The sequence below is a fragment of the Mobula hypostoma genome, chromosome 10 (assembly GCF_963921235.1).
Source record: "Mobula hypostoma chromosome 10, sMobHyp1.1, whole genome shotgun sequence".
Classification (NCBI taxonomy): domain Eukaryota; kingdom Metazoa; phylum Chordata; class Chondrichthyes; order Myliobatiformes; family Myliobatidae; genus Mobula; species Mobula hypostoma.
This window is the reverse complement of record NC_086106.1, coordinates 113,075,998-113,102,841: the sequence shown is the minus strand read 5'-3', so window position 1 is coordinate 113,102,841 and position 26,844 is coordinate 113,075,998. Positions and strand designations below refer to the sequence as shown.

Below are 26,844 nucleotides of genomic sequence, written 5' to 3'. Positions count from 1 at the left end.
GTTAATGAAGTGTCAGAGAGGGTTAGTGAAGTTACTGTGGCTTATGTGAATACGGCCTTCAAAAGGCAGTCCTGAACGCAGACATCCCACCTCTCCCAGAAGTTCCAGGAGTCTCCCACAAATTAATAGTGGCTCCCTGATGCCTGCAAATTATATACAATGTCCCGGAAATTGATTTTTTTGAGAGCGAGCGTGAGAGAACGCACAAGAAAGAGCGAGAGAGCGAGCGCAAGAGCGAGAAATCAAGCGCAAGAGAGAGTGTGCGAGAAAGCAAGCACGAGAGCGCAACCACGAGCGAGAGAGAGCGAGAGAGTTCCAAAAAAAGTCAGAGTGGCAGAGTATTCCAAACAAAATTATAAAACGTACGTCACCCCAGACTACACTGAAGTGTACCCCTGCCTAATAGGGGTCAATAATAATGACAGTGTTGCTGGCTGCACTGTTTGCAACAGTGACTTTTCTATTGCCCATGACTGTAAAAGACATGTTGAGGTGAGTTTAACAGGTGTCATTCGTTCATTAGCATAGCTAACGTTATTTAAACTAGCTGGCTAGCTGCTAAGGAGCTACTCTATTGCAGACATCCCACCTCTCCCGGAAGTCTCCCGCAAATTGATGATGCTACCTCCCTGAAATGAATTTTTGCAGGCTGGGATGTCTGTGAACGTTGTGAAGAGGAGGGAAGGAGTCCTTATTTGGTAAAGTGTTTCCAATGGAGTGTCCTACAGATTGTTGTTGAGTCTTCACTTTTACACAATTTATGTTAATGAATTGGGTGAAATTGTACTTTATCCAACTTTTGTAATAGATCCTGCTTTAATGGCAACAAAATTTAGGGTGAAAATTAGGAGTGTGTGTGTGAGCATATGCATGGAAGAGAGAGAGGCAGTGGTAACTGTCAAAGAGCCAAATAAAGATATATAACTGTCTAAGCACTGGAAATGGAAGCATTATTAAGTCAGAAAATGCGAAGCTACTTGATTTGGCAAGAAAAGCAGTAGCTATGATGTACAGAGGTCTTGCAGTGCCAATTCATAAAACACCAGAAGTAAACATGTAGATACAGCAAGATGGGAAGATATTTTTGGGTTTGGTGAGATATTGAGTCACGAGGATTGGTCTCCAAAATAGATAAGCTCACCTTACTGTTACATTTTCAAGATTTGATTTTGGGGATGAGGGGTTTGTTGTGAGGAAAGATTGTATGAGATTGAATAATAGTACTGAACCTATAAAGAATGAAACATGAGCTTATTGAAACATAGAAGATTCTGAGTGGGCTTGTTGGGATATATGGTGGAGGAGCCCAGAACCTTGGGGCATAGTTTCAGATTTAGAAGAACACCCATTTGAGACAGAAACGAGGATACATTTTTTCCCTTCAAATAGCCATGAATCATTATAGTGTTCCACTCCACGGAAAGGAAGACACTCAATTTTTGAATAATAAGTATACAAGCTGAAACAGACAGATTTAGAGACAACAGGGGAAATCAAACGTTATGAGGAACTGACAGAAATGTGGAGTTGAGGCCAAGATCAGTGAGCTGAATAGCAGAACAGACACCAAGGACTGTATGGCCAACTCTGTCCCTCTGAATATACCTCTTGCCCATCCTCTGGGTCCCCCCCCCCCACTTGTCGTTCTTCCCGGACCTCCTGTCCCATGATCCTCTCGTATCCCCTTTTGCCTATCACCTGTCCAGCTCTTGGCTCTATCCCTCCCCCTCCTGTCTTCTCCTATCATTTTGGATCTCCCCCTCCCCCTCCAACTTTCAAATCCCTTACTCACTCTTCCTTCAGTTAGTCCTGACGAAGGGTCTCGGCCTGAAACGTTGACTGTACCTCCTCCTACAGATGCTGCCTGGCCTGCTGCGTTCACCAGCAACTTTGATGTGGGTTCTGGTTCCTCTCTCTGGTTTTATTATGTTTTTGTGATTTCATTTATACCTCCACAAATCTGAGAAGGTAAAAGCTGAGGGGTTGTTTCCCAGTGACTGTATTGTCTAGAACCAGGGCACAGCCAACGGCTAAGGGACTGCCTGTTTAATACAAAATGGTCAGATATATTTATACTGAAAGGATTGTAGATACGTGGGGCTCTTCAGCCAAAGGCTGTCAGTGCTCAATTATAGTTGTAAACATAGTTGATCACATTTTTTTATTTGAAGGGAATCAAGGGACACGATGATGAGAAAACTGAGGCAAAAATTCAATCATTATCTTATAAAATAGCAGAAAAGACACACGAGTCATTGTAGCTTATTCTTGCTTCTTATGTACTTTTATGTTGGAGCACATATTAGACTTGCAACCATTTAAAGCCAATGGGATGTGGTGACACCGTGAGTACAAATTTTGCTCAAGGTCAAAAGAGAGAAGTATGAGTAGTGATTTCTCTGACCACCGGAAGAAAATTGTAGTGTTTACCAGGAATCAGAATCACTGTGACAGAGGGGAATATTCAGTCTGTTGAGTCTATGCCTGCTGTTTACTGAGCAATCCTGTCAGCTACCTGAAGCCCTGTATATTATATTCTCTCATGTCTGTCAAAATCCCTTTAAAAAATCTTGGTTGACTAAGTGCCACCACTCTTACATGTGAAAATATCTTTAGTCCTATATCTCTATTTCACTTCGCATTAGATCTGTATCCCTGTTCTTCTCAATGGCAGCTACATCTCTTTTATTTTACTCTATTTACTCTAAATCCATCATAATCTTATACAATAGACAGTTTACTGTAAGAACTGAGCAGGTCAAGCAGCACCTCTGGAAAGGAAAGGAATTGTTGACATTTTGAGGAGATTTGGTACCCTAGCAAATTTCTGCAAATGTACTGTAGAGAGCATTCTGACTGGTTGCATCACACTCTACTATGGGGGGTGGGGGGGGGGAAGAAAAAGCTTCAGAAGTTTGCAAAGTCAACCATCTCCATGAAGGGTACTAGCCTCCCCACCATCGAGGACATCTTCATAAGATGATGCCTCAAAAATGCAGCGTCCGTCATTAAGTACCATCATCACCCAGGACATGCTCCCTTATAATTACCACCATCAGTGAGGAGGTACAGGAGTCTGAAGACAAACACACACAAAATATTTAAGAACAACTACTTCTTCTCCACCATCAGATTTCTGAACGGACAATGAACCAACCCATGAACCCTACCTCACTAGTTTTGCTCTGCTTTTGCACTTTCTTTTGGGACTCAGTGGCTCATGTTCTGTGAATTGTTTGTTTTGTTACTATTTGCACAATTTGTTCTTTCCTTTTCGCACTTGGTACTTACGACTCTCTTTATGGTGTATGTTTTTTTTTGTGAATTCTATTGTGTTTCTTTGGTTTGTGGCTGCCTGCCAGAAGTTGAATCTCAAGGTTGTATAGGGTTATACATACTTTGATAATAATTGTACTTTGAACTTTACTAAAGTTGCCCGCTGAGTGTAGGTCGGTGATATAAAATCTGATTCTGATTCTGTGTTGTTGCATCAATGATTCATTTCTGCCCATTGCATTCCTCCAGCAGAATAGGATTTGAAATCAGAGTTATTATCACTGATGTAGGTCATGAAATTTGTTGTGTTGCAGTACAGTGCAATTCATTACAATAAGAAATACAAAAAAGTGGAAAGGAATTCAAAATAGTGAGGTAGTGTTCATGGAACACAAGAAATCTGAGAGTGGAGGGGAAGTGTGCCAGTCTCTTGTCTCCCCAGGACCTTGTACATCTCTTCAATGGCATTCTTTGCTCCAAAGATGACAGCTCCACTTCTCTAGTCTAATCTTCTCTAACCTGGAACCATTTTTGGTAAATATTTACTGTTAGCATATAGAAAAGAAGCTTTTCTCAGCAACGAAAGTGCTGCTAACAAAAGGGGACTGACTCAAAACAATGGACAGAAGAACTGGGGTTACTGTGAGAATTCATTTGCTTTCTGTGATGCCATCGGGAATACAGTAAGATGTGGTAACTTTAAAAAAAGATCATAAATCATTGAAAGAAAAAAAATTGCAGGAATAGTAGTACTGGGAACTGGAACTGATTAGACTATACTTTTAGGTCACAGGCCAACTTCTGTACTATATTTTTCTTAAAAGTAAAACTTATTTTAAGTTGAATTTAGTTGAAAGTAAAACTTATTTTCAGAGTGCATACCTGTCACCACATACAACCCTGAGATTCTTTTTCCTGCGAGCATACTTAGCAAATCGATAGAATAGTAATTAAATCAATGAAAAAGCAAGGGCATAGGAGACATCAAACTGTGCAAATGCAAATATAAACAAAGAGTAATATATAACAAAAGCATGAAATAACAAGATATAGAATCCTTAAAGTGAGATCATTGGTCATCTATCTCAATAGATGAGTGTAGTTATCCCCTTTTGTTTAAGAACCGGATGTTTGTGAGGTAGTAACTGTTCTTGAACCTGGTGGTGTGAGTCTTGAGTCACTTGTACCTTCTACCTGATGGCTGCAGTGTGAAAAGAGCATGGCCTGGGTGGTGAGGATCTTTGATGATGGGTGCTGCTTTCCTATGCCAGTGTGCTCAATGGTTGTGACGGCTTTACCCATGATGTACTGAGCTGAATACAATATCTTTTGTAGGATTTTCTACTCAAAGGCATTGGTGTTCCATACCAGGCCTTAATGCCCAGTCAATACACTTTAAACTACACATCTATAGAAGTTTGTCAAGGTTTTTGATGTCATGCCGAATCTCTGCAGACTCCTGAGGAAGTAGAGATGCTGTCGTGCTTTCTTTGCAATTACATTTGTATAATGGTCCAATTCAAGTCCTCTGAGATAGTGACACCTCAGGAATTTAAAGTTACTGACCCTCTCCACCTCTGATCATTCAATGAGTACTGGCACATGGACCTCTGGTTTCTCTGTCCTGAAGTCTGTAATCAGTTCCTTGGTTGTGTTGACATTGTTGTTATGACACTACTCAGCCAAATTTTCAGTCTCCCTCCGGAATGCTGATCCCTCACCACCTTTCATATGGCCCACAACAGTGGTGTCATCAGCAAACTTGAATATGGTGTTTGAGCTGTACTTAGCCTCACAATCATACAGGTAAAAACAAGTAGAGCAGAGGGCTAAACACACAACCCTGTGGTGCTCCTGTGCTGATGGTGATTGTGGAGGTGATGTTTTTGCCAATCCGAACTGACTGGGGTCTGCAAGTGAGGAAATCCAGGATCCAGTTGCACAAGGCCCAGTTCTTGGAGTTGATTGATTAATTTTGAGGAGATGATGGTATTAAATGCTGATTTACAATTGATAAAGAGCATCCTGATGTATGCACCTTTGCTGTCCAGATGTTCCATGGTTGTGTGAAGAGCCAATGATTTGACCTCTGCTGTGGACCTGTTACTCCAGTAGACAAGTTGGAGTGGATCGAGCTCGCTACTCATACAGGAGCTGATATGTTTCAACACCGGCCTCTGAAAACACTTCATCATTGCGGATTGAAGTGCCACTGGGTGATCATCATTGAGGCAGACTACCACGCTCATCATGGGCACTGGTATGACTGAGGGAAGAGTACTGCTTTGACTGTCAGCTTGTTGAGTTCAGGATTATCAATAGTTCTATAAGTGAAGAGAATATGCAGGCTTGATTCTGGCGGGGGGTACCACACACTGCTGAAACAAGAGGCTGAAGTTATCTGTGAACACACCAGCCAGTTGGTCAGCACAGATCTTCAGTATCTGGCCAGGTACTCCATCTGATCTTTATCAGTCCTGATGAAAGGTCTCTGCCCAAAACATCGACTGCTTACTCTTTTCCTTAGGCTCTGCCTGGCCTGCTGAGTTCCTCCAGTATTTTTTGTGTGTTACTCCATCTGGACCAGATGCTTTCCTTGGATCTCATTAGATAGCATGCCATTTGGGAGAATACTGCTTTGAATGTCTGCTTGCTGAGTTCATGATTATTAGTAGTTCACCGAGTGTGGAGAATTTGCATGCACATACAATTATTGGTTTGAGTAGGAATTGAGATGTGGCCAATTTTCTTTCAAATATATTCTATGAGGGAGATGTTCGAAGGGGTTTTAGACAGGTCCCAGATCCCAGCTCCTCAGTCATCATTGGGCATGAGATCAGTGCATAGGGTGAGATCTTAAAGAAGTTCTTTTCCAAGATTGTATTTGTGGAGATTGCACCAAACTTAATGTTTCCATTAACAAACTGAAAGCAACACTGATGCCTGTCAGTGTGACTAACCGTCATAACTATGTTTTGAGAATGCATGTCACACATATTTCAAGTCTGACTCCAGGAATTAATGAAAGGGCAGGTTGCAACTTGTCTGATGAGTCAACAACTGGTTTAGCAAAATAGTTTAATTTCTGAAAAATATTCTTTTTTCGTGGTTTGCAATAGGCACTTAGTGGCCACTCTGTTATGTACAGGAGTGAACACATTGTATTCTTCTACTGTGGTAGCATATCCACTTCAAAGTTCAACATGTTGTGCATTCAGAGATGCTCTTCTGCACACCACTGTTGTAGCACATCATTATCTGAGTAACTGTCAGCTTGAACCAGCCTGGCCATTCTCCCTTGACCTCTCTCATTAACAAGCTGTTTTCATCCACAGACCCGTCGCTCACTGGATGTTTTTGTTCATTTTCTTTTGCACCATTCTCTGGAAATGCTACAGACTGTTGTGCATGAAATGTACTACAGGGTCTTGCAATCACAATAAAAATGTCCAAGACAATAATTTGTTGGACCGTGTACCATCCCTGACGCCTCCCTTCCTGGGTGGCTATTACAGGCTGCAACACAGAGCGCAACAAGTACAGCTCCACCACTATCAAGCAACTCACTGTTGGGGTAGATCCTCAGAACCTGAGGTCCTTATTCAGCAGGGTCTTGCAGTCATAAAATAGGCGTAAAAGGACAAACAATTACACCTTCGTCTGGACCCAGACAGGCCACTGCAACCGAGCGTGCTGCCATCCTACAGCTTCCTAGAAGGTTATAAAATCATAATAGGTGATGTTTATAGTCTTTTCCCCAGGGTTGGGAGAACAACCCTAGGGGACACAGATAGAAGAGAGATTTTAAAATGACCTGAAAGATTGCTTCTTCACACAGAGGGTAGTGAGTACTTGGAATGAACTGCCAGAGGAAGCGGTTGAGATGGGAAGTTGATCTTGGACGACTCCAAGGCATTGTAGGCCCTTCGTCTCTTAGAGTTCCCACTCCACAGCTACACCCATCAACTGCCACAGGAGCAGATTGTGAATGGTTTTCTAAAGTTGGCGCTATTCCCTCTGACACTCTTGCCTTCTGAACACCTTTGAGGATGAAGAACCTCATGATATTCACCTTAATCATTTGCACTGGTGTAGGAGGGAGTGAATAAGATGATTCATAATTTTCTAACCTGAGTTATAGGGAAAGGTTGAACAGGTTAAGATTTTACTCCCTGGAGCGCAGGAGGATGAGAAGAGATTTTATGGACATATACAAAATTATGAGGGAAATAGATAGTGTTATGGTACGCACCTAACCACGGCAGGTTCTGGGTTTAGACACTCCATTGCTCCGGAGTATGGATCGCTGGCGCAGTACCTTTAGAGATTCAGGCTCGCTGCACTAATTGGTGGCCATGTTCTGGCACCAGGATTTTAATACCTGAACTCGGGTTCGATGCTCAATCAGCAACTCAACTTCAGTTCAATTTGCAATTGCATGTTTTGATTTCTGTCTCACTTTGGATTGTTGTCCAGCAGCATCTAGTCAAGAACCCTGTTTTTTGCCTCAGCCTCGAAATCATGTCTCGAGCTTGGTCCCAGGTACTCCAGCACTTGCTTCCTTACCATCCTCGCCTGGGCCTCTTGCAGAGCTAAATGCAAGGAGGGTTTTTCCACTGAGGCTGGGTGAGAAGAGAACTAGAGGCCGTGGGTTAAGGTTGAGAGGGGAATATTTATGAGGAACCCGAGGGAGGTCTTGTTCCCTCAGAGGGTGGTGCATACGTGGAGCGAGCTGCTAAAGAAAGTGATGAAAGCAGGTTTTATTTCAAAATTTAAGAGAAGATTGGATAAGTATGTGGATGGGGGGGGTGTGGTCTGGAGGGCTTTGCTCTAGACACTGGTTGGTGGGGCTGGTCCGAATATAGACCAAAAGGGCCGTTTCTTTGCTATGGTGCTGTATGATTTTAATTGGCTGCTGAAATTTAATGCCTGCTTTACATCTTACATAATGAATCAACAATTAACTGTAGCGCAGTGTGATAGATGCTGAACTACATTGAGTAAGAAATGCATGGATAATACACAGAAGTGTTCAACGCTTTGGATGAAAGCTGATCGAAATGGTGCAACAGTACTGTCGTCCTAGCAGAAAGGAATTTGTGTTCAGTTGTTGAAATTCAAAGGATTTATTCTCACAGTCGGTCTATGCACAGTTACTCATGCAAAGGAGCTATTTATGCAGCAGACAGTCCAACTTTTAGAAGGAGCAGGTGTCCAAGACTGGTATTGGAGTCAATCATCCCTGCTTTCTCTGTAGTCTTCCAGTAATGTTGATAAATGCTCAGTTATCAAACGTGACATATATTGGTAATCTTTGGCCGTAAATGTCAGAAACCCAATACGATCTGGACGAAGTTCACAGACAGCTAAAAGGTTCAGTGACTTCTGGTTTTAATTTTTCTTTTGTGAAACGTTCCCTTAAGCCGCAGGACATAGAGATTTCTGGTCCTTTAACCTAAATTTATATAATGCGATTCTCACAATTACCTCAATTACCTCAGCCTTAATAAATGTATACAGCTTGAATTTTTTTCCTTTTGGGCTAATAACTGAGAGGTTAAATGACTACGAAATGTAAACCGAACCTTAATAAATGCAGAATTTTTATATGAATTCCACTGGTCTTAATGTCTTAAATACCCTTTAATGTATTTTTCTAACATTCTCTCTGAGATTTCCAAAAATAGTCTTTCCCATTGAGGTTCCAAATTTTCATATCAAACCCTCTGTTGGCATGTTTTCATTTGACAGGGATCTTAGCATGGAATTCTGAGCTGTTTTGTACCCTTTATGATCTGCACATCTGCTTGGAATGGAATACATGTCTAACTAATACCTACCTCTTCAAACCCTATGGTGCTCCCGTTGCTGCCGCACTCTAGTGTTTGCTTGGTGCAAGACAAGCCAGATGGGTGGGTGGTGTGTGAGTGAGTGAGTGAGAAAGGCCAAGTGCAGAGGGGAATGCAACAACAATAAGACCATAAAATATAGGAGCAGAATTAGGTCATTCCACCCATTCCATCATGTCTAATTTATTTTCTCTCTCAACACCATTCCCTTGCCTTCTCCCCACAGCCTTTGACATCCCTTAGTAATCAAGAACCTGTCAACCTTCATTATAAATATACCCAATGTCTTGCCCCGTCTGTGGCAGTGAATTCCACAGGTTCACCATAAAGCAATAACAAATGTGGTGGTCCTTGGACTCAACAACCATCAGCTTAAGAGTAAATGAGGGGAGAAGCACAGTCTGTGCCTCTTTCACCAATTCCATGTGTGCAGTTGCAAAACACTAGAATAAAAATCTTTGTATTGCTTGCCTTCTCACATCTTTGATTTACAATTACTCAGAGGGGAAACAAGCTGTTTTTCATGAGCTGTTCGGGGATCTTTGCAACATGCAATTAATATCTTTTCACTGCCAGTGGAACATTTACGGTCTCATAACAGCAAATGTGATTTTTACGTAAATCAATGAACCGATAACACATTTTTTCCATGTATCAAATAGCTAAACATGTTGGAACAGCAGTAAAGATGTTTGTTAATCAGAACTTCTCTCTCTGATTTGATTTGTTTTCTTTTCTAGGTAAAAGCAAAAGCAAAGGGAAAGGTAGGATGAAAATGGTTATCTTTTGATAAATTCTGCACAGGGTTTGGAACTTTGAAACTAAAATCTGTATTCCCCTCTATTTACCTTGGATTACAATTCAGAAATGGAAACTGTTATCATTGCCATCAAAGGAATCATCAAAATTCAAGCTATGTTTTCTGCTCACACCCACCCGTCCTGCCAAAGGGATACCTGCATTATTTAAACTGTGCTGAGAAATTGGATTCAGTTCCAGAGAATGGTACAGAATACAGTGGTCTACTGAAATACAAATTTTGGTTACTAGAAGCAAGCTATTCTTCAAACAGAAAGTTCAGGAGCAATCCAGCAAAGATGGTCAAGCCCATGACAGATTTTGACAAGAATAAGTCAGAAACTGTTTACAGTGGTCAGTAACCAGGGATTTAAGGCATTCATCCTAACAATTGTAAATCACGTTTTTTTATATGCAGCAAATTATTAATTGTTTGAACAGGCGAGGAATACAAATTCATAAATAATTTCCAAAGTGGAAATGGATAATTACTTGAAGGGGTAATGTTTGCAGAATAATAAAGGAGGTTAACTGAATAACTCTCTGGAGCTGTTTACAGGCTGGGAGGATGATTTGTATCTTAAAATCCTAATGCTTCTCAGTGAGTCCTGAGTTACGGTCTGCAGAGGGATCACATATTACAAGGTTACGAGGAGGTAACTAAGTGCAAGGAAGTAAAAATATGCAAAAACTTATGTAGATTTTGAGGCTTTTCTTTGCTGGAATGATATAGATTGTGAGACAATGTCACAGAAGCCATTAAATTATAAATGAAAACAATAGTATAGATTAAAGCAGACTTTTCCCAATAGTTCACGGACTACAGGTAAAGGGCTTCAGAAAGCAGCCAAGAGAGGAAAACTAACATAATCTGTGAAAATGCAGTACATATTTCTCTGATAATGTGTGTGTTCATCTTTGCAAAATTGCCTAAATTTGCATTTTACACTAATAAAAATATGCCAAAACATATACCAGAATCCTTCACTATTGATAATGATAATATTTCTCAGTGCTGCAGGTTTCCAGTGGAGATTTTCATGCTTATGAGCTGGGAATACTTCCACTCCCATCTGCAATTAGAATAAATAATACAATTATTAAGCTCCCACAGTTTTTGAATCCACTTATGAATAGTTTTTACACAAATCGTTTCTTCCAACTCCTGAGGGTACTGACTCATGTTGTGCCATGGGACAATGGATTCTTTATGTGTGAGCCAAGGCAGTGAGAATAAATGAGATTGTATGGTCATGGTTAATTTTTAACCCAACCTTATCTATGTTCTTGCTCAACAGTCTTGGGCATTATTTCTAGTGAGGGTTGTGAATGAGAAATCAGTGTTCCAGTATCTTTTATTGAAGATGACTCCAACCCAAAATCTTTTATGCTCAGTTGTTCCTCCAGTCTGTAAATACTACATCACCTAGCATGGGGTCTGGGACACAAGCAAAATACTACAAAAGCCAGAATTCAGAAGTAAAATCAAATCAGAAACACTGGAAAGATTCAGCAGGTGGGACGGTATCTGTGGGGAGAACTGACATTACAGTTCAGTGGCATTTCTTCAACCCTTGGCCTGGTCTGCTTGCAAATATCAGATTGAATTTATACAGAGTCCAGTTTTACTTCATTATTATTGTTAATCATTATTTGTTTGTCATTGCACATGTACCAAGATAGAGTGAAAAGCTTTATGTTTGCATACATTCCACACAGATCATTCTATATATAAGTACAAAAAGAAAACAGTAACAGAAGGTAGAATGTTGTAATATACCGATACAATATTGAGTCATATAGCAGGAAACAGGCCTTTGGGCCAACTCTTCTCTGCCATCTGTGTTGCCCAGCAAGCTAGTCCTATCTGCCTGTGTTTGGTCCATAATCCTCTAAATGTCTCATGTCCATGTACTAATCCAGGTGGTTAGCCCACTCACCACCTCTCGAACTGAACTATCAATACTGCTTCAAGAAACCCCCTTAGACACATGTAACAAATTCTTCCCCATCTAAACCTTTTGCACTAAAGAGTTCACTGTCCATGTTGGGGGAGTTCCAGTCACTCACAATAATAACCATGGTTTTGCTGCTTTCCATAATCTGCCTATACCTTGGGTATTTGGGGATCTGCTGTATAAATCATCATAGTGATTAGATCTTTCTTCTTTTGATTCCTTCCCATATGAATTCAGTCAATCAGCCTTAATTTCTTCCCCCCTGAGTGCAGCTGTGATATTGTTCCTAACTTGTCATGCAACCCCTTCCCCTCCTTTATCCCTCCCTCCCTCTTCTCAAACCCTGGAACTTTAAGCAGCCATTCCTGTCCCTTTTGACATGACATTTGGCCCAATGAGTTTGTGCCATCCAATTAACCCATATTTCTTTGAGAACTGGGAAGAAATCAGAGCACCCAGAGGAAACCCATGCAGTCACGGGGAAAATTTTTGAACTCTGCGGCAGGAATTAAAACTGGATCTGTGGCGCTGTAATAGCTATTCTACCAGAATGGCCACCATGAAAACTTGTTCTGTCTGTCTGTTTCCCTTGCCTCTGCTGGCAGTCACTCTCTAACGCCTGCACCTCAGGAATAACCACTTACTGAAACTCTGATCTGTAATACTCTCAGCTTCCTATACAGTACTCAGTACATCCACCATCAGCTCCAATTCCTTACATGGTTATTGAGGAGATGTAGTCCTCAGGGAATATCCCTGTACTCCCACGTCATACAGGAGGAACACACCGTCCTTACTGCATTTGTTCTAAAAGTGAAAAGCAAAGCTAAACAGATCTTATCAGTCTCACTTCGCAGCCTCCTCTTGCTGAAGGATCTCAGGGTTCAGCTCCCCACTCTTACAGCCCATTTTGAGATTGGCTGCTTCACTTAACCTTACTTTTTAAACATAAAGGTTAGCTTTGCTTGTCATGTGTTCATCGAAATGCATTGTTTCAATTCTGCAAAGGTTGGGCTGGGCGGCCCGAAATTGTCGCCACACTACACAGCATGCCTACAATTCACTAACCCTAACTGTACCTCTTTGGAGCATGGGAGGAAACCAGAGTACCTGGAGGAAACCCATGTGGTCACAGGGAGAACATGCAAACTCCTTATTGAATCCTGATCTTACAGCGGCCACTGTTAGCAGTGTTATGCTGACCACTAGGTTACCATGCCACCACTACTTAAAGTGCCCTCCAATTAGCTAATCAGTAAAGTTTACCTTTTTATAGGTTCCTGCTCTGACTCTCGCTCCTGACTCCTGTAGAAATTAAACCATATAGTGTTACATTATACAGAAACGCATCCCCGATGGTTAACAGGGGCAAGATGGAGAGGGGAAGGGCCATCAGCTGTGGGTGACTAAACACTTGGATGAGGAAGCAAGTTTTAAAATGATTGTTTTCAGAGAAAGAGAAAACAAGGGTCAACTAGACTTAGATGTGACAATTTAAGAATAAATTACTCCACACATCCATTTTGCCTTGAGGAACTCTGTTGCCGTGACCAACTGAAGCAGCAAATTGCAGATGTCCCACAAGTGCCTGTAGTTTTCGGATACCTCTTATTTGATTTTTCTGAAGTTGGTGAAAAACTGGGGTTTTAAGTAAATCTGGCCTCCTCTCATCTCTTGACTGTTATTAATAGTGTTTTCTCATGGGAGGTATAGATGTGGAATGTGGTGTGTAACATCGGTCTCATTTCAATTGGGATTTAATGATGCAACCAGCATGGGGCCAGAATAATTTTAAATTGGCAATATATTCTGTCAGCTTGACAAAATAACAAGATAAAACCAATAGTCAAGACATTTTTATTATGTATTTGTGGATCTATGCAACTCCAGCAACTTTTCAATGCCACTGCCAAAATATCCTGTAAGATGCTTCACACTGATTTGAAGCATTTACCATAAAAATCAATCTCTTGTCAATGTGATGTTGTTTTTCCAGAGAATCTGGATCACTGATGTCTTTCAAATTCAGTTCAGTAACTCAAGACACTGCTTGCTAATGCGGACCCTGTCCTTGTTATTCATCAAAGAATCCACCCACTGCGGAGGCTCTCTCTCCTCCTGTCGGGCAGAATATACAAAATCGTGAAAGCACTTACCACCCAGCTCAAGGACAGCTTCTATCCCAGTTGTCAGACTCTCGAACGGATCTCTTGTAAGAAAAGATGAACTTTTGACCTCACAATGTACCTTGTTATATTATACACTCGGGCATTTACCTGCACTGCAATTTTTTCAGCAGTATTTATACTGTTTTTTACCTTATTCTACCTCAAAGCACTTTATAATGATTTGATCTGTGTGAACAGTATGCAAGATAAACTTTTCACTGTTTCTATTTACATATGACAATAATAATCAAATTCCAATACCAACTCTCTCCATTATATTGCAGGCAAGAAAATGGGTCCGCCTGGTGCACAGGGGCCGCCAGGTCCTCCAGGCCCCCCCGGACCGCAAGGCCCCCCGGGAATCCCAGGAATCCCTGGAATACCAGGAACAGCAGTGTTGTCAGCTCCTGGACCACCAGGTCCACCTGGTCAGCCAGGACCTCCTGGACCACCAGGGCCACTAGGTAAGTCAGTAACGGTTTGGTGAGCTGGAAATCTGACAGAAGAAAGAAATGGCAGGATGTCACAAGTTCCCCTCAAGGAGAACATAGCTAACGGGTGGTGAAACTATGGCATGCAGCCCAAGATGGCACATGACAAAAATTGCATTCACATAGGGCATGCAGTGCCACTCCTCGATTCTTTAAACCCCACACAGAACAAAAACGATACGTGACGGTTTTGTTTTTCTCTGCCAAACAAAGCAGCAAATATTTTTTTGCATCCGGAGAACAGTGAGATGTTTTCACAGGAAACGTCCCATGGCAGCTTGGCGCCAGCTGGACATTTCCGAGAATACATGACATTGAAGGATACGTTTTGAAATCCTTACGGACTGGGTGTATACATCAGTATTGGTGACCTACTGGTGAAATTAGTGTTATTCACAAAGCTCTCAAAGCAACCAAATAGAAACCAGATATAAAATCATTGTCATCGTTAGTGCAGCAACAAAAATCTCACTGAGAGTAAAGTGTGTTTATTTTCTTTTCCTTGATGTTTATATGAATATTGTTACATACCCGTGAACTGGGTTGCCAAACCAGCAGAAATGGATCACTCAGTTGGAGTCTGGATTACTAGAACTAAGAAAGTTTTATTAAAGAAACAAGCAACACAGTAAACGAAAGGATAATGAATGCAACAGTTCAGCAATGATAAACACACATGTGCACAGAATTAAGATAACAGCATCAATCAAGCTCTATCGTTGTCTAGGGGTAAATGACGAATTTCAAAGTGACACAAAGTCCAGTTCAATTTAGTTCAGTCCGCAGTAATCGTTGCCATGGCGATGGACAACGTGGGGGCGGAGGGAGAGAGAGAACGAGAACGACTGATCATTTAAAACGGCTTCCACTCACAGACCTGCGATATTGCTCACAAGCAGCTTTCTGGCGGGTCCTTTGTGATGTCACCTGGGATCACCGACTGTGACCCCTCCTCCAGATGTGGTCGATCCTCTTCAGTGAACCCGGCACCCAAGCAAGGGCGGACACACACCGGGTTCCCGCTGATCGTACCTTTCCACCCTGTGCGTCTAAGGCTGATCCCGCGATCAGCCATCCAAGAGCTTTCCACCGACTTGTGAGAGGCGCACCGCTTCCAGGGTCTCGTTACCTCGGGGTGTCGTGTGTGTGTGTTGCCTTAGTGAACCTGTCCCTTTTTATCCCCCTGCTGGGCTATCGCCTGTCCATCACTTCAAACAGTTCAGGGTTCAAAGGGGGAGCCGCTCTAGACAGCTCTCTCTCCCGTCCCTTCATTACACATCTCCAGATCGCCTGTCCATCACTTCAAACAGTTCAGGGTTCAAAGGGGGAGCCGATCTTGACAATACCCAGACTGATGGCTCCTTCATTAACATCTCCAAATGCTGTTCATTTTGTTCCTTATCTCTCCCTCCCCTGAGAACAGGTGGCAGACCAACTGCTGATGCCACTGGTGCTAGCCCAGGCCAGCAAACATCTCAATTTATGTGTATTCTCGTCATAATATGTACCAAAGCTTACAATTTCACAATCACATTTTTTTGTTGTATATGAAATGCAATGACCATAGCCAGTCAGCAGTGTAGTGGCACTTTGTGGCGAGAGATCCCGGGTTCAAATCTGGCCGACTCCTTGTACACTTTCCATCCGTGCTGGGTTGAGCGTCGAGCTAGCAACTCAGCCTAGTGAAAAACAGACAAATGCCAAGGTTGCCGCCCAAGGCGAGGAGAGGAATTTAATTAATAACAATGACAATACTATTCAGAAATTATGTTACTTTTCAATTGTCTTTAAAAGATAAATTTTAATATTTTTTAATATTTTAATAATAATTGTAAGAAAGATGTCAATAAAATTGAGAGAGTGCAGAGGAGGTTTACCAAAATGTTGCCTGGGTTTCATCTCCTAAGTTACAGAGAAAGGCTGAACAAATTAGTTCTTTATTCTTTGGAGCGTAGAAGGTTGAGAGGGGACTTGATAGAGGTGTTTAAAATTATGAGGGGGATTGATAGAGTTGACGTGGATAGGCTTTTTCCATTGAGGGTGGGGGAGTTTTAAACAAGAGGGCATGAGTTGAGAGTTAAGGGGCAAAAGTTTAGGGGTAACATGAGGGGGGACTTCTTTACTCAGAGAGTGGTAGCTGTGTGGAACGAGCTTCCAGCAGAAGTGGTTGAGGCAGGTTCGATGCTGTCATTTAAAGTTAAATTGGATAGATATATGGACAGGAAGGGAATGGAGGGTTATAGATCGAGTGCAGGTCAGTGGGACTAGGTGAGAGTAGGAGTTCGGCATGGACTAGAAGGTCCAAGATGGCCTGTCTCCATGCTGTAATTGTTATATGGTTATATGGTTATTTTTTAATAGAATGCTTCATTTATACATGTAACCAAGCAACGACACTCGTTCCTTTTCCTTTAAAAAGATATAACCATGTAACCATATATAACCATATAACAATTACAGCACAGAAACAGGCCATCTCAGCCCTTCTAGTCCGTGCCGAACTCTTACCCTATCCTATTCCCACCGACCTGCACTCAGCCCATAACCCTCCATATCTTTAATGTCTATATATCTATCCAATTTAACTTTAAATGACAACATCGAACCTGCCTCAACCACTTCTGCTGGAAGCTCGTTCCACACAGCTACCACTCTCTGAGTAAAGAAGTTCCCCCTCATGTTACCCCTAAACTTTTGTCCTCTAATTCTCAACGCATGCCCTCTTGTTTGAATCTTCCCCACCCTCAATGGAAAAAGTCTAACCACGTCAACTCTATTAATCCCCCTCATAATTTTAAACACCTCTATCAAGTCGCCCCTCAACCTTCTACGCTCCAAAGAATAAAGACCTAACTTGTTCAACCTTACTCTGTAACTTAGGAGATGAAACCCAGGCAACATTCTAGTAAACCCCCTCCGTACTCTCTCAATTTTATTGACATCCTTCCTATAATTCGGTGACCAGAACTGTACACAATACTCCAGATTTGGCCTTACCAATGCCTTATACAAATTCAACATTACATCCCAAATCCTATACTCAATGCTGTGATTAATAAAGGCCAGCAAACCAAAAGCTTTCTTCACCACCCTATCCACATGAGATTCCATCTTCAGGGAACGATGCACCATTATTCCCAGATCCCTCTGTTCTAAAGCATTCTTTAGTGCCCTACCATTTGCCATGTATGTCCTATTTTGATTAGTTCGAACAAAATGTAGCACCTCACATTTTTCAGCATTAAACTCCATCTGCCATCTTTCAGCCCACTTTTCTAACAGTCCTAAATCTCTCTGCATGTTTTGAAAACCTTCTTCATCATCCACAACACCATCTATCTTAGTGTCATCTGTATACTCACTAATCCAATTTACCACCCCATCATCCAGATCATTAATATATATGACAAACAACATTGGACCCAGTACAGATCCCTGAGGCACACCACTAGTCGCCAGGCTCCAATCTGACAAACAATTATCCAAAACTACTCTCCGGCGTCTCCCATCCAGCCACTGCTGAATCCACTTTACTACTTCCATATTAATGCCTAATGATTGAACCTTCCTAACTAACCTTCCGTGTGGAACCTTGTCAAAGGCCTTACTGAAGTCCATATAGAAAATATCCACTGCTTTACCCTCGTCAACTTTCTTAGTAACCTCATCAAAAAATTCAATAAGATTTGTCAAACATGACCTTCCAAGCTCAAATCCATGTTGACTGTTCCTAATCAGACCCTGTCTATCCAGAAGTACTTTCCATCAATTTACCCAACACTGACGTCAAACTCACAGGCCGATAATTGCCAGGTTTACTCTTAGAACCCTTTTTTGAACAATGGAACCACATGAGCGATACGCCAATCCTTCGGCACCATTCCTGTTTCTAATGACATTTGAAATATTTCTGTCAGAGCCCCTGTTATTTCTACACTAACTTCCCTCAAAGTCCTAGGGAATATCTTGTCTGGACCCGGAGACTTATCCACTTTTATATTCCTTAAAAGTGTCAGTACTTCCTCTTCCCTAATTGTCATACTTTCCATAACTACCCTACTTGTTTCCTTTACCTTCCACAATTCAATATCCTTCTCCTTAGTGAATACCGAAGAAAAGAAATTGTTCAAAATCTCCCCCATCTCTTTTGGCTCCGCACATACCCGTCCACTCTGATTCTCCAAGGGACCAATTTTATCCCTCACTATCCTTTTGCCACTAACATAACTGTAGAAACACTTTGGATTTATTTTCACCTTACTTGCCAAAGCAGCCTCGTATCTTCTTTTAGTTTTTCTAATTTCTTTCTTAAGATTCTTTTTACATTCTTTATATTCCTCGAGTACCTCATTAACTTCAAGCTGCCTATATTTATTGAAGATCTCTCTCTTTTTCTGAACCAAGTTTCTAATATCTCTTGAAAACCATGGCTCTCTCAAACTTTTAACCTTTCCTTTCAACCTAACGGGAACATAAAGATTCTGAACCCTCAAAATTTCACCTTTAAATGACCTCCATTTCTCTGTTACATCCTTCCCATAAAACAAATTTTTCCAATCCATTCCTTCTAAATCATTTTGCATCTCCTCAAAGTTAGCCTTTCTCCAATCAAAAATCTCAATCCTATCCTTCTCCATAATTACACTGAAATTAATTGTATTGTGATCACTGGACCCGAAGTGCTCCGCAACAAATACCTCCGTCACCTGCCCTGTCTCATTCCCTAACAGGAGATCCAATACTGCCCCTTCTCTAGTTGGTACCTCTATGTATTGTTTCAAAAAACTATCCTGCACACATTTTACAAACTCCAAACCATCCAGCCCTTTTACAGAATGGGCTTCCCAGTCTATGTGTGGAAAATTAAAGTCTCCCACAATCACAACCTTATGTTTACTACAAATATCTGCTATCTCCCTACAAATTTGCTCCTCCAGTTCTCAGTCCCCATTAGATGGTCTATAATACACCCCTATAAGCATCACAACACCTTTCCTATTCCTCAATTTCACCCAAATAGCCTCCCTAGATGAGTCCACTAATCTATCCTGCCAGAGCACTGCTGTTATATAATCCCTGACAAGCAATGCAACACCTCCCCCTCTTGCCCCTCCTATTCTATCACACCTGAAACAAAGAAATCCTGGAATATTTAGTTGCCTCTCCTGCAACCACGTTTCACTAATAGCTACAACATCATATTTCCAGGTATCAATCCATGCTCTAAGCTTATCCACCTTTCTTACTATGCTCCTAGCATTAAAATAGATGCATTTAGGAAACTCTCCCCCTCCCACTCTCTGTTTATCCTTAATTGAGCAAACAGCTTTGTTATCTTCTTCTTCTTTTTCCCTTACATCAATCTTTCCTCTCCTAGTCTCCTTAATTTGATTCCCTCCCCCCAACCATTCTAGTTTAAAGTCACCTTAGTAGCCCTCGCAAATCTCCCGGCCAGGATATTGGTCCCCCTAAGATTCAAGTGAAACCCGTCCCTTTTGTACAGGTCATGCCTGCGCCAATAGTGGTCCCAATGATCCAAAAGCTTAATTATTAATCCAAGATACTTAATTATTGTTACCAATTCATTAATCAATGAGAATCTCTGCTCAGAATTACCATGACCCTTCTCCCCTTCCCTGTCCCACCCACCTTCTCTCTCATCTGGCAACCTGTCAGCTTGTACTCCTTCCCCTCCCCTCCCCCACCTTATCATTTGAGCTTCTATCCCCATCCTTCCCAATGTTGATGAAGGGCATCAACTTATTCCCCTCCATTGTTGCTGCCTGACCTGCTGAGTTCCTTCCACATTTTGTGAGTGTTGCTCAAGACTTCTAGCATATGCATATTCTGTTGTGTTTTTCCAAAATTGGTGAAAGGTCAAGAACGTGAAGTTGTATCTCCATCTCTCCACAGTGCTATCTCACATTCAAGCATTTCAGATTTCCAGCATACATGGTAATATGCTTTTAAACTGTAGACCTTGGGACTTTTTTGACAGATCTTTCTAAGTGCTTCTTTTAATGTCATTAGAGATTTTGACTGACTTTCCACCTCACACTGTTTCCCTTCCACTTTTCAGCCTGACCCCAATTCCCCAATTGTCGCCAAATACTCTCCCTCTCTACGGCTCTGGGCCCCAGCCTGGTCCTCTGTCCAATCACACTTCTCTATTCAATTCTGTCTGCAACCCACCCCTAACCTGCAGCTAGCAACTAGCTTTCCTTCCTCTGCAATGGTGGCAGAGAGCAGACAAATCGGACTAAAGCTTCACTGTTAGGGCACCTGCACAAAGCAGACATTGCTGTACTACATCTAGAGCATAAAAACCTCTGCTTGACGTTCCATTGTTTCTCTCCTGTTCAGAAGCCAGCTGAAATTCCTTGCAAAACCACTTCCTTAAAAAAGATCCTTAATTATTGTCGGCTGTGGTCGGCTGCTTCCAAGGTATCGGCAAGTTGACAGTGCCTGGAGGTTTATGGCAGGGTGTTTCTCCCTTTTGCTGCCTACTATCGGGGATTTGGGAGTCGATCGACTCGGGGACTTTGAGACTATTTTTTTTTTTACTGTGCCTATGGACTGTTCTGCATCAAATTATGGTATTGCTTTGCACTGCTGTAACTGTATGTTATAATTATGTGGTTTTGTCAGTGTTAGTCTTTGGTCTGTCTTGTTTTCTGTGCTATCACACTGGAGAAACATTGTATTATTTCTTAATGCATGTATGCATTTCTAATTGACAATAAAAGAGGACTGAGTGTTCTCATAATCTAAATCTGATTCATTCATCAATGAGGATTAATGAGCAAAAACCATTTAGGATCTAAAACTGAGAAAACAGATATACTACTTTAATGAAGCTGCAACAGCTGGAGAAAAATTTTGTTATTCATTTGGCAGCCTTTTTTCATTTGTAGTTGGCAGAGCTGTTTCTATTTTTCACTCCTGAACATATTCATTCAGACCTAGTAAAATGTTACGAAATGAGCATCATGGAATGTGCAGCTGCCTCCTCAGTCACCCAGTGACCCAGGTTCAGCATGCTGTCTGTGTGGACTATGCATCTTCTCCTTGTGACAGCATGGGTTTTTTTCCAGGTGCTCTGCTTTCATCTGCATCCCAAAGACGTCAGGTGGGTTGGTTGTTTGGTCACTGTAAATTCCACCAACCTCCTGGTATAATTGTTATAGTAAAGTCTGAGGAAAGTTGTTGAGTATAGATTACAGGGAAAATTCGATGGGCTGAAATGTCTTTCTAGGAGGTCGTAAACATGCAGATGATCTTATGTCAGTTAATGTTTGGAAATTAATCGACTGAATTCCACATGAGAGTCTAGAAGAGTGACTGATACACTTACAAAACTTCCCAGCAACCCTTTAACTCTGCTGTTAATCTAGCTGGGACTTTCTTACCAGTAGAATGACTAGGCATCGGCAACTTGATTTGGTCAACAACAAATTGAGAGAATAGTAAATCTAATGCATTTCCCAGCAAATAAACTTGATGTTTCATGAACAAACTTTATTGTTTAAAACAAATAACATTCTCAACTAAGGAAACAACTGCATGGGGCAGTGGTGTGAAGAAATTTTTTAAGTCTTCTAACAAATGGTCACTGCAATATGAGTGAAAATAAATCCTTCTTTTAAAATTCATGTAGTGTGGGGATTACTGAGAAGGTTAGTTGATATCACTCATGCCTTATTGCCCTTAAAAGGGATGGTGTGAGCCAGCACATGGATATGCTGTGATCCTTCTAATGAAGTTATTCCTACAACAGTGTTCAGTAGGGAATTTCAAGGTTTAGACTAAATGACAATGAAGGGACGGTAGTCTATTTTGCAGTCAGGAAACGCTTCTATGAAATGGGATATTTCTTACTGGTGATGTTTCAAATGTGGAAATTAGGTTACCATTGTCTCCCTTTTAATACTCCTGGGGTATTCAATAGTCAAACTATATTTTTTTTATCAAACTGCATACATGTCTACATGTCACCATGTACTACCCTGATAGTTATTTTCTTGCAGGCGTTCACATTAGAGCAAAGAAATACGATAGAAATCAATGAAATACTACACACAAATAAAGACTTGACAAGCAGCCTAGGTGCAAAAATAGGCAAACTGCGCAAATACAAAAGAAACAACAACAATCAATAGTAATAAATAAATAAATCTGTAGTTTTGTTCAAGTTTAATTGTCATTCAACCATACACATGAATACAGCCAAATAAATCTGTGTTCTATCAGGGCCAAGGTGCAAAACACAATACCAACAGTCACACGCAGCACATACAGTTATGATAGCAAAAAAAAATAGGAAAATTGTCCAAGACAAACATTTGCATTATTTGTTGGACCATGCACCGCCTCTGGTTCATTTCTCCCTGGGTGGCTGTAGCCGCCAGCGACACTGTGCGCAAGAAGTCTAACTCCAATGCCATCAAGCGACTCACCACCAGGACAGAACTGCAGCACTTGATGTTCTTAATATCCAACAATGTCTTGAAATCACACAAAAGACGCTAAGGACAAACGATTACACCTTTGTTTGGACCCCAAGAGGCCGAGTGTGCCCCTGTTGATGGATATATAGATAAATAACGCTGAGAACATGAGTTGTCGGGTCCTTAAAAGTGAGTCCATGGTTTGTGCTCAGTGTTGAGGTTCAGTGTTTTATGGTACAGAAAGACATCACATTGAGAACACAGAGAACTCCTGCATTCATTGTTGTCTTGAAAGGAAAATAATACAAGAAATTCATCTTGTGTAAGTTATTTTTACAAACCTCTTCCAAAGGCTCAGTATCCTATAATCTGGTGAAAGCCCATAGTAATGTTCGTGCTCAGTCTGGATTAAACATTGCAACACGTATCAATGGCATCATCTAACTTAATTTGCATATTCTAAGTCCTGCCCCAATATCCAGAATGGCAGAACACCAGCTAAACCTGTTGAATTTAAACAGCTGGGTGGACAGGGCTGAATTCTACTTTTGGAAATGATATGCGTACTTAACCAGGTTGGAAACAAAGTATGGCAATATTCACGTGGAATAATTCAGAAAAGAAAATGGAAGTAATTTTATGTATTACCATATGACTGTATTTTTCAGGTACTTTGGACAAAGCTTCAGACAGTCGGTCAGCAGTAAGTATACTTTGTTAGCACACTTTTCTCATGTGTATTCTAGTCGATTGTTGGGGATGTGGGAATCATTGACAAAGGAGGCATTTACTATTAACTTATAGATACCCTTCAGCTAATCATGATGCTCACCTTTGTGGAGTGATTTTAACACAGCAACAAATGAGGGATAGTTTAAGACCAGTGTGGCCAATATTCTGCAAGCAAACTGCAGTGACATTACCTTTTGCTGCTGATTCCACTATCTATGGTCTCTTGTGCCTCTGGATGCTGTCTTCATCCTCCAAATAGAGGGGCACCCTTTTAGAATGGAGACGAGAAGAAATTTCTTTAGCTGGAGAGCAGTGAACCTTTGGAATTCATTGCCACAGGTGGCTGTGGAGGCCAACTCATTGAGTATATTTAAGGCAGAGGTTGTTTAGTCAGGACATGAGGGGATAAGGGGAGAAGGCAGGAAATTAGAGCTGAGAAGAAAAATGGATCAGCCATGAGGAAATGGTAGAGCAGACTCAATGGGCCAAATGGCCTAATTTGACTCCTATACCTTACATTCTTATGGTCTTATTGGTATGGATCATGGTTTATTTTCATGTCCTAAATTATAAAGTTATGGAAGTATGAGAAAAGCTCAGCTGAAGTAAAATGTTTCTGAAGTTTAAGACATACAAAATAAGAAAAGTGGAGTAAAGCATCAGTTATTGGATGGATGGTTGAATTCTAAGGGGAAAAAGCTGGACAGATGATCTTAGAACTCTTGTATCTATTTGGCTGAATAGTTTACTTTGGAGTTTTAAACTTAGTATATTTTAGCAGATGATTTTGAGTTTATCCTCCAGAATATTAAATCCTAGTCTTACATTTTCACTTTGGATACCCACTATGGCTTTGCATGAGTTTGCCTTTTGTGCTCCAACAACATATCAAGGAACTCATGGACTTCTTTAACATTAAGTATATTTGATTGCTATATCTCTAGCTTCCTCAGCCAGAATTGATTCATTTCAGTGAACTCCTGGTAAGCCACTTAATCATTCTCTATAAACTTCAGGTCATAGAGAGATACAGTGTAAAAACAGGCCCTTCCACCTACTGTATCAGTGTCAACTGCCATGCCTCTCTATAACTACTCCCTCTTGGCTACATTGTTCCAGCTCCCTCTACGCCCTGCTCATTCAAGTACCTCTTCAGATACCTTTTAAAAGTTGTTATTGTTCCTTCTTCCGCCACCTCCTCTGGCAGCTCGGTTTGGGAACCAACTGTACTTTGCGATTAAAAACTCGACCTTCAGCTCCCCTTTCAATCTCCACCCTCTCACATCAGACCTGTGCCCTCTAGTTTTAGACAACTCTATCATGGGAAGTAGGTGGCTGGTTGGAGGTACGGATGAAAGTCACTCCTTCCCTCTGCTAACCTGTAGGTCACCCTTGGGCAAGGTGTAGCACTTGCTTAGCACCACCCCCCCCCCACCCGATCAGGGTCACATGAAGTCATGGGAGCAGGTAGTGGATTGTCGTATGAGCAGCTGATGCACATCACAAGTCCTGGTTATGCGACCACTGGTGCCAGGCGGACAATCTCTGAAGAGTATTGATAACGGCTGGGGTCACCCATCATGTAAAGGCACTGTCCGGAAAAAAAGCAATGACAAACCACTGCTGTAGAAGAATTGCCAAGGACAATCATGGTCATGAGATTGCCCACGTAATATAGCACGGAACATAATGATGATGATGATCATGGGAAAAAGGATCTGGCTACCCCATCTATGCCACTCATAATTTTATACACCTTTATTTTGAAATCTCTCTGCCTCTTTTTCTCCCCAGACCATCCAATCTTTTCTAATAACTCAAGCCATCCAATCCAGACAAAATCCTGTGAATCTTCCTTGCATCCTTCAAGCACATCCTTCCTAGAGTGTGGAAACTGGAACTGCACACAGTGCTCCAAGGGCAGCTGACCAATCTCTTGTCCAACTGTAACCTGATGTCCCAATTCTTGCACTCAGTGTCTCGGCTGACGCAGGCAAGAATGCCACATGACTTCTTTGTCATCCTTTTGCCACTTGCTGGGAAATATGAACTTGTACCTTTTTCTCTCTTCAGCAACACTTCCCAGAAGGGTGCAGCCGCTCACTGTGTGTACCCTGCCTGGGTTTAATTTCTCATCTAAAACTCTACATCGTTCAACAACCTTTCATCGAGTTGTGACCACCCACCAATCACGTATAAGCTGACTGTCTTGTGTTTGCTCCCAACCTAACAATGCCTCCATCTTAAGCTTCTTGTCCTTGTTTTAAAATCCTTCCACTGTCTCACTCTTCCATGCTCAATCCTAAGGTAACCACACTTAGACTCCTACAGCATGAAAACAGGCTCTTCAGTCCCATTGGTTCATGCTGACCACAGCATCCTCCCTGCTAATTCCAGTTGCTTGCATCCAGGCCTGTAACCCTCTAAGCCTCTCCCCTCCATCTACCTATCCAGATACCTCAAATGTTTCAATTGTACGCCCCCATATAACCAGTTCCTCTGGCACTCATTCCAGGTACTCACTATTCCCTGTGTAAAACTCAGACCTTTTTAAAATCTCTCCCCCTTATATCAGTGGCCTCTAGTAGTGACATACCAACACTGGGGAAAAGACTATGACTGTCCAACTTATCTATAAAGGCATCCGTTAGTCTCATGAGACCATGGATTTGCACCTTGGAAAGTTTCCAGGGTGCAGGCCTGTGCAAGGTTGTATGGAAGACCAGCAGTTAGAAGGGCATTAGGACCCACACAGCTTGGCACTGGTGTCGTCGCAGAGCAATGTGTGGTTAAGTGCCTTGCTCAAGGACCCACACGCTGCCTTAGCCAAGGCTCGAACTAGCGACCTCAAATCACTACACGAACGCCTTACCACTTGGCCACGCGCCAACTTATCTATGTCCCTCACGATTTTATAAACTTCTAAGAGGTCACCCCTCATTTTCCTATGTCTCAATCTTTGTACAATTCTCAAATTTAATATCTTCACCATTGATGGCTGTGTTTTCAGCTTGTAAACTCTAGAATATCCCAAAAAAAATTGTCAGTCTTTTCTTTTTCTTCCTCAATGAAACCACTGCTAAAAGCCAATGTCCTACCAAGTTTCTGTTCATCTGCCTAAATAT

General features: G+C 41.6%; 1 protein-coding gene across 1 annotated transcript in view; it reads left to right on the top strand.

The window, feature by feature from the left end:
• Window positions 1-26,844, top strand: part of eda (ectodysplasin A) — a 282,871-nt gene that overhangs the window by 218,459 nt on the left and 37,568 nt on the right. The window contains exons 3-5 of the mRNA XM_063059824.1: window positions 9,866-9,889; window positions 14,334-14,513; window positions 23,656-23,690. Coding sequence (XP_062915894.1) covers window positions 9,866-9,889; window positions 14,334-14,513; window positions 23,656-23,690 — 239 coding nt within the window. The remainder of the gene's footprint in view (window positions 1-9,865; window positions 9,890-14,333; window positions 14,514-23,655; window positions 23,691-26,844) is intronic.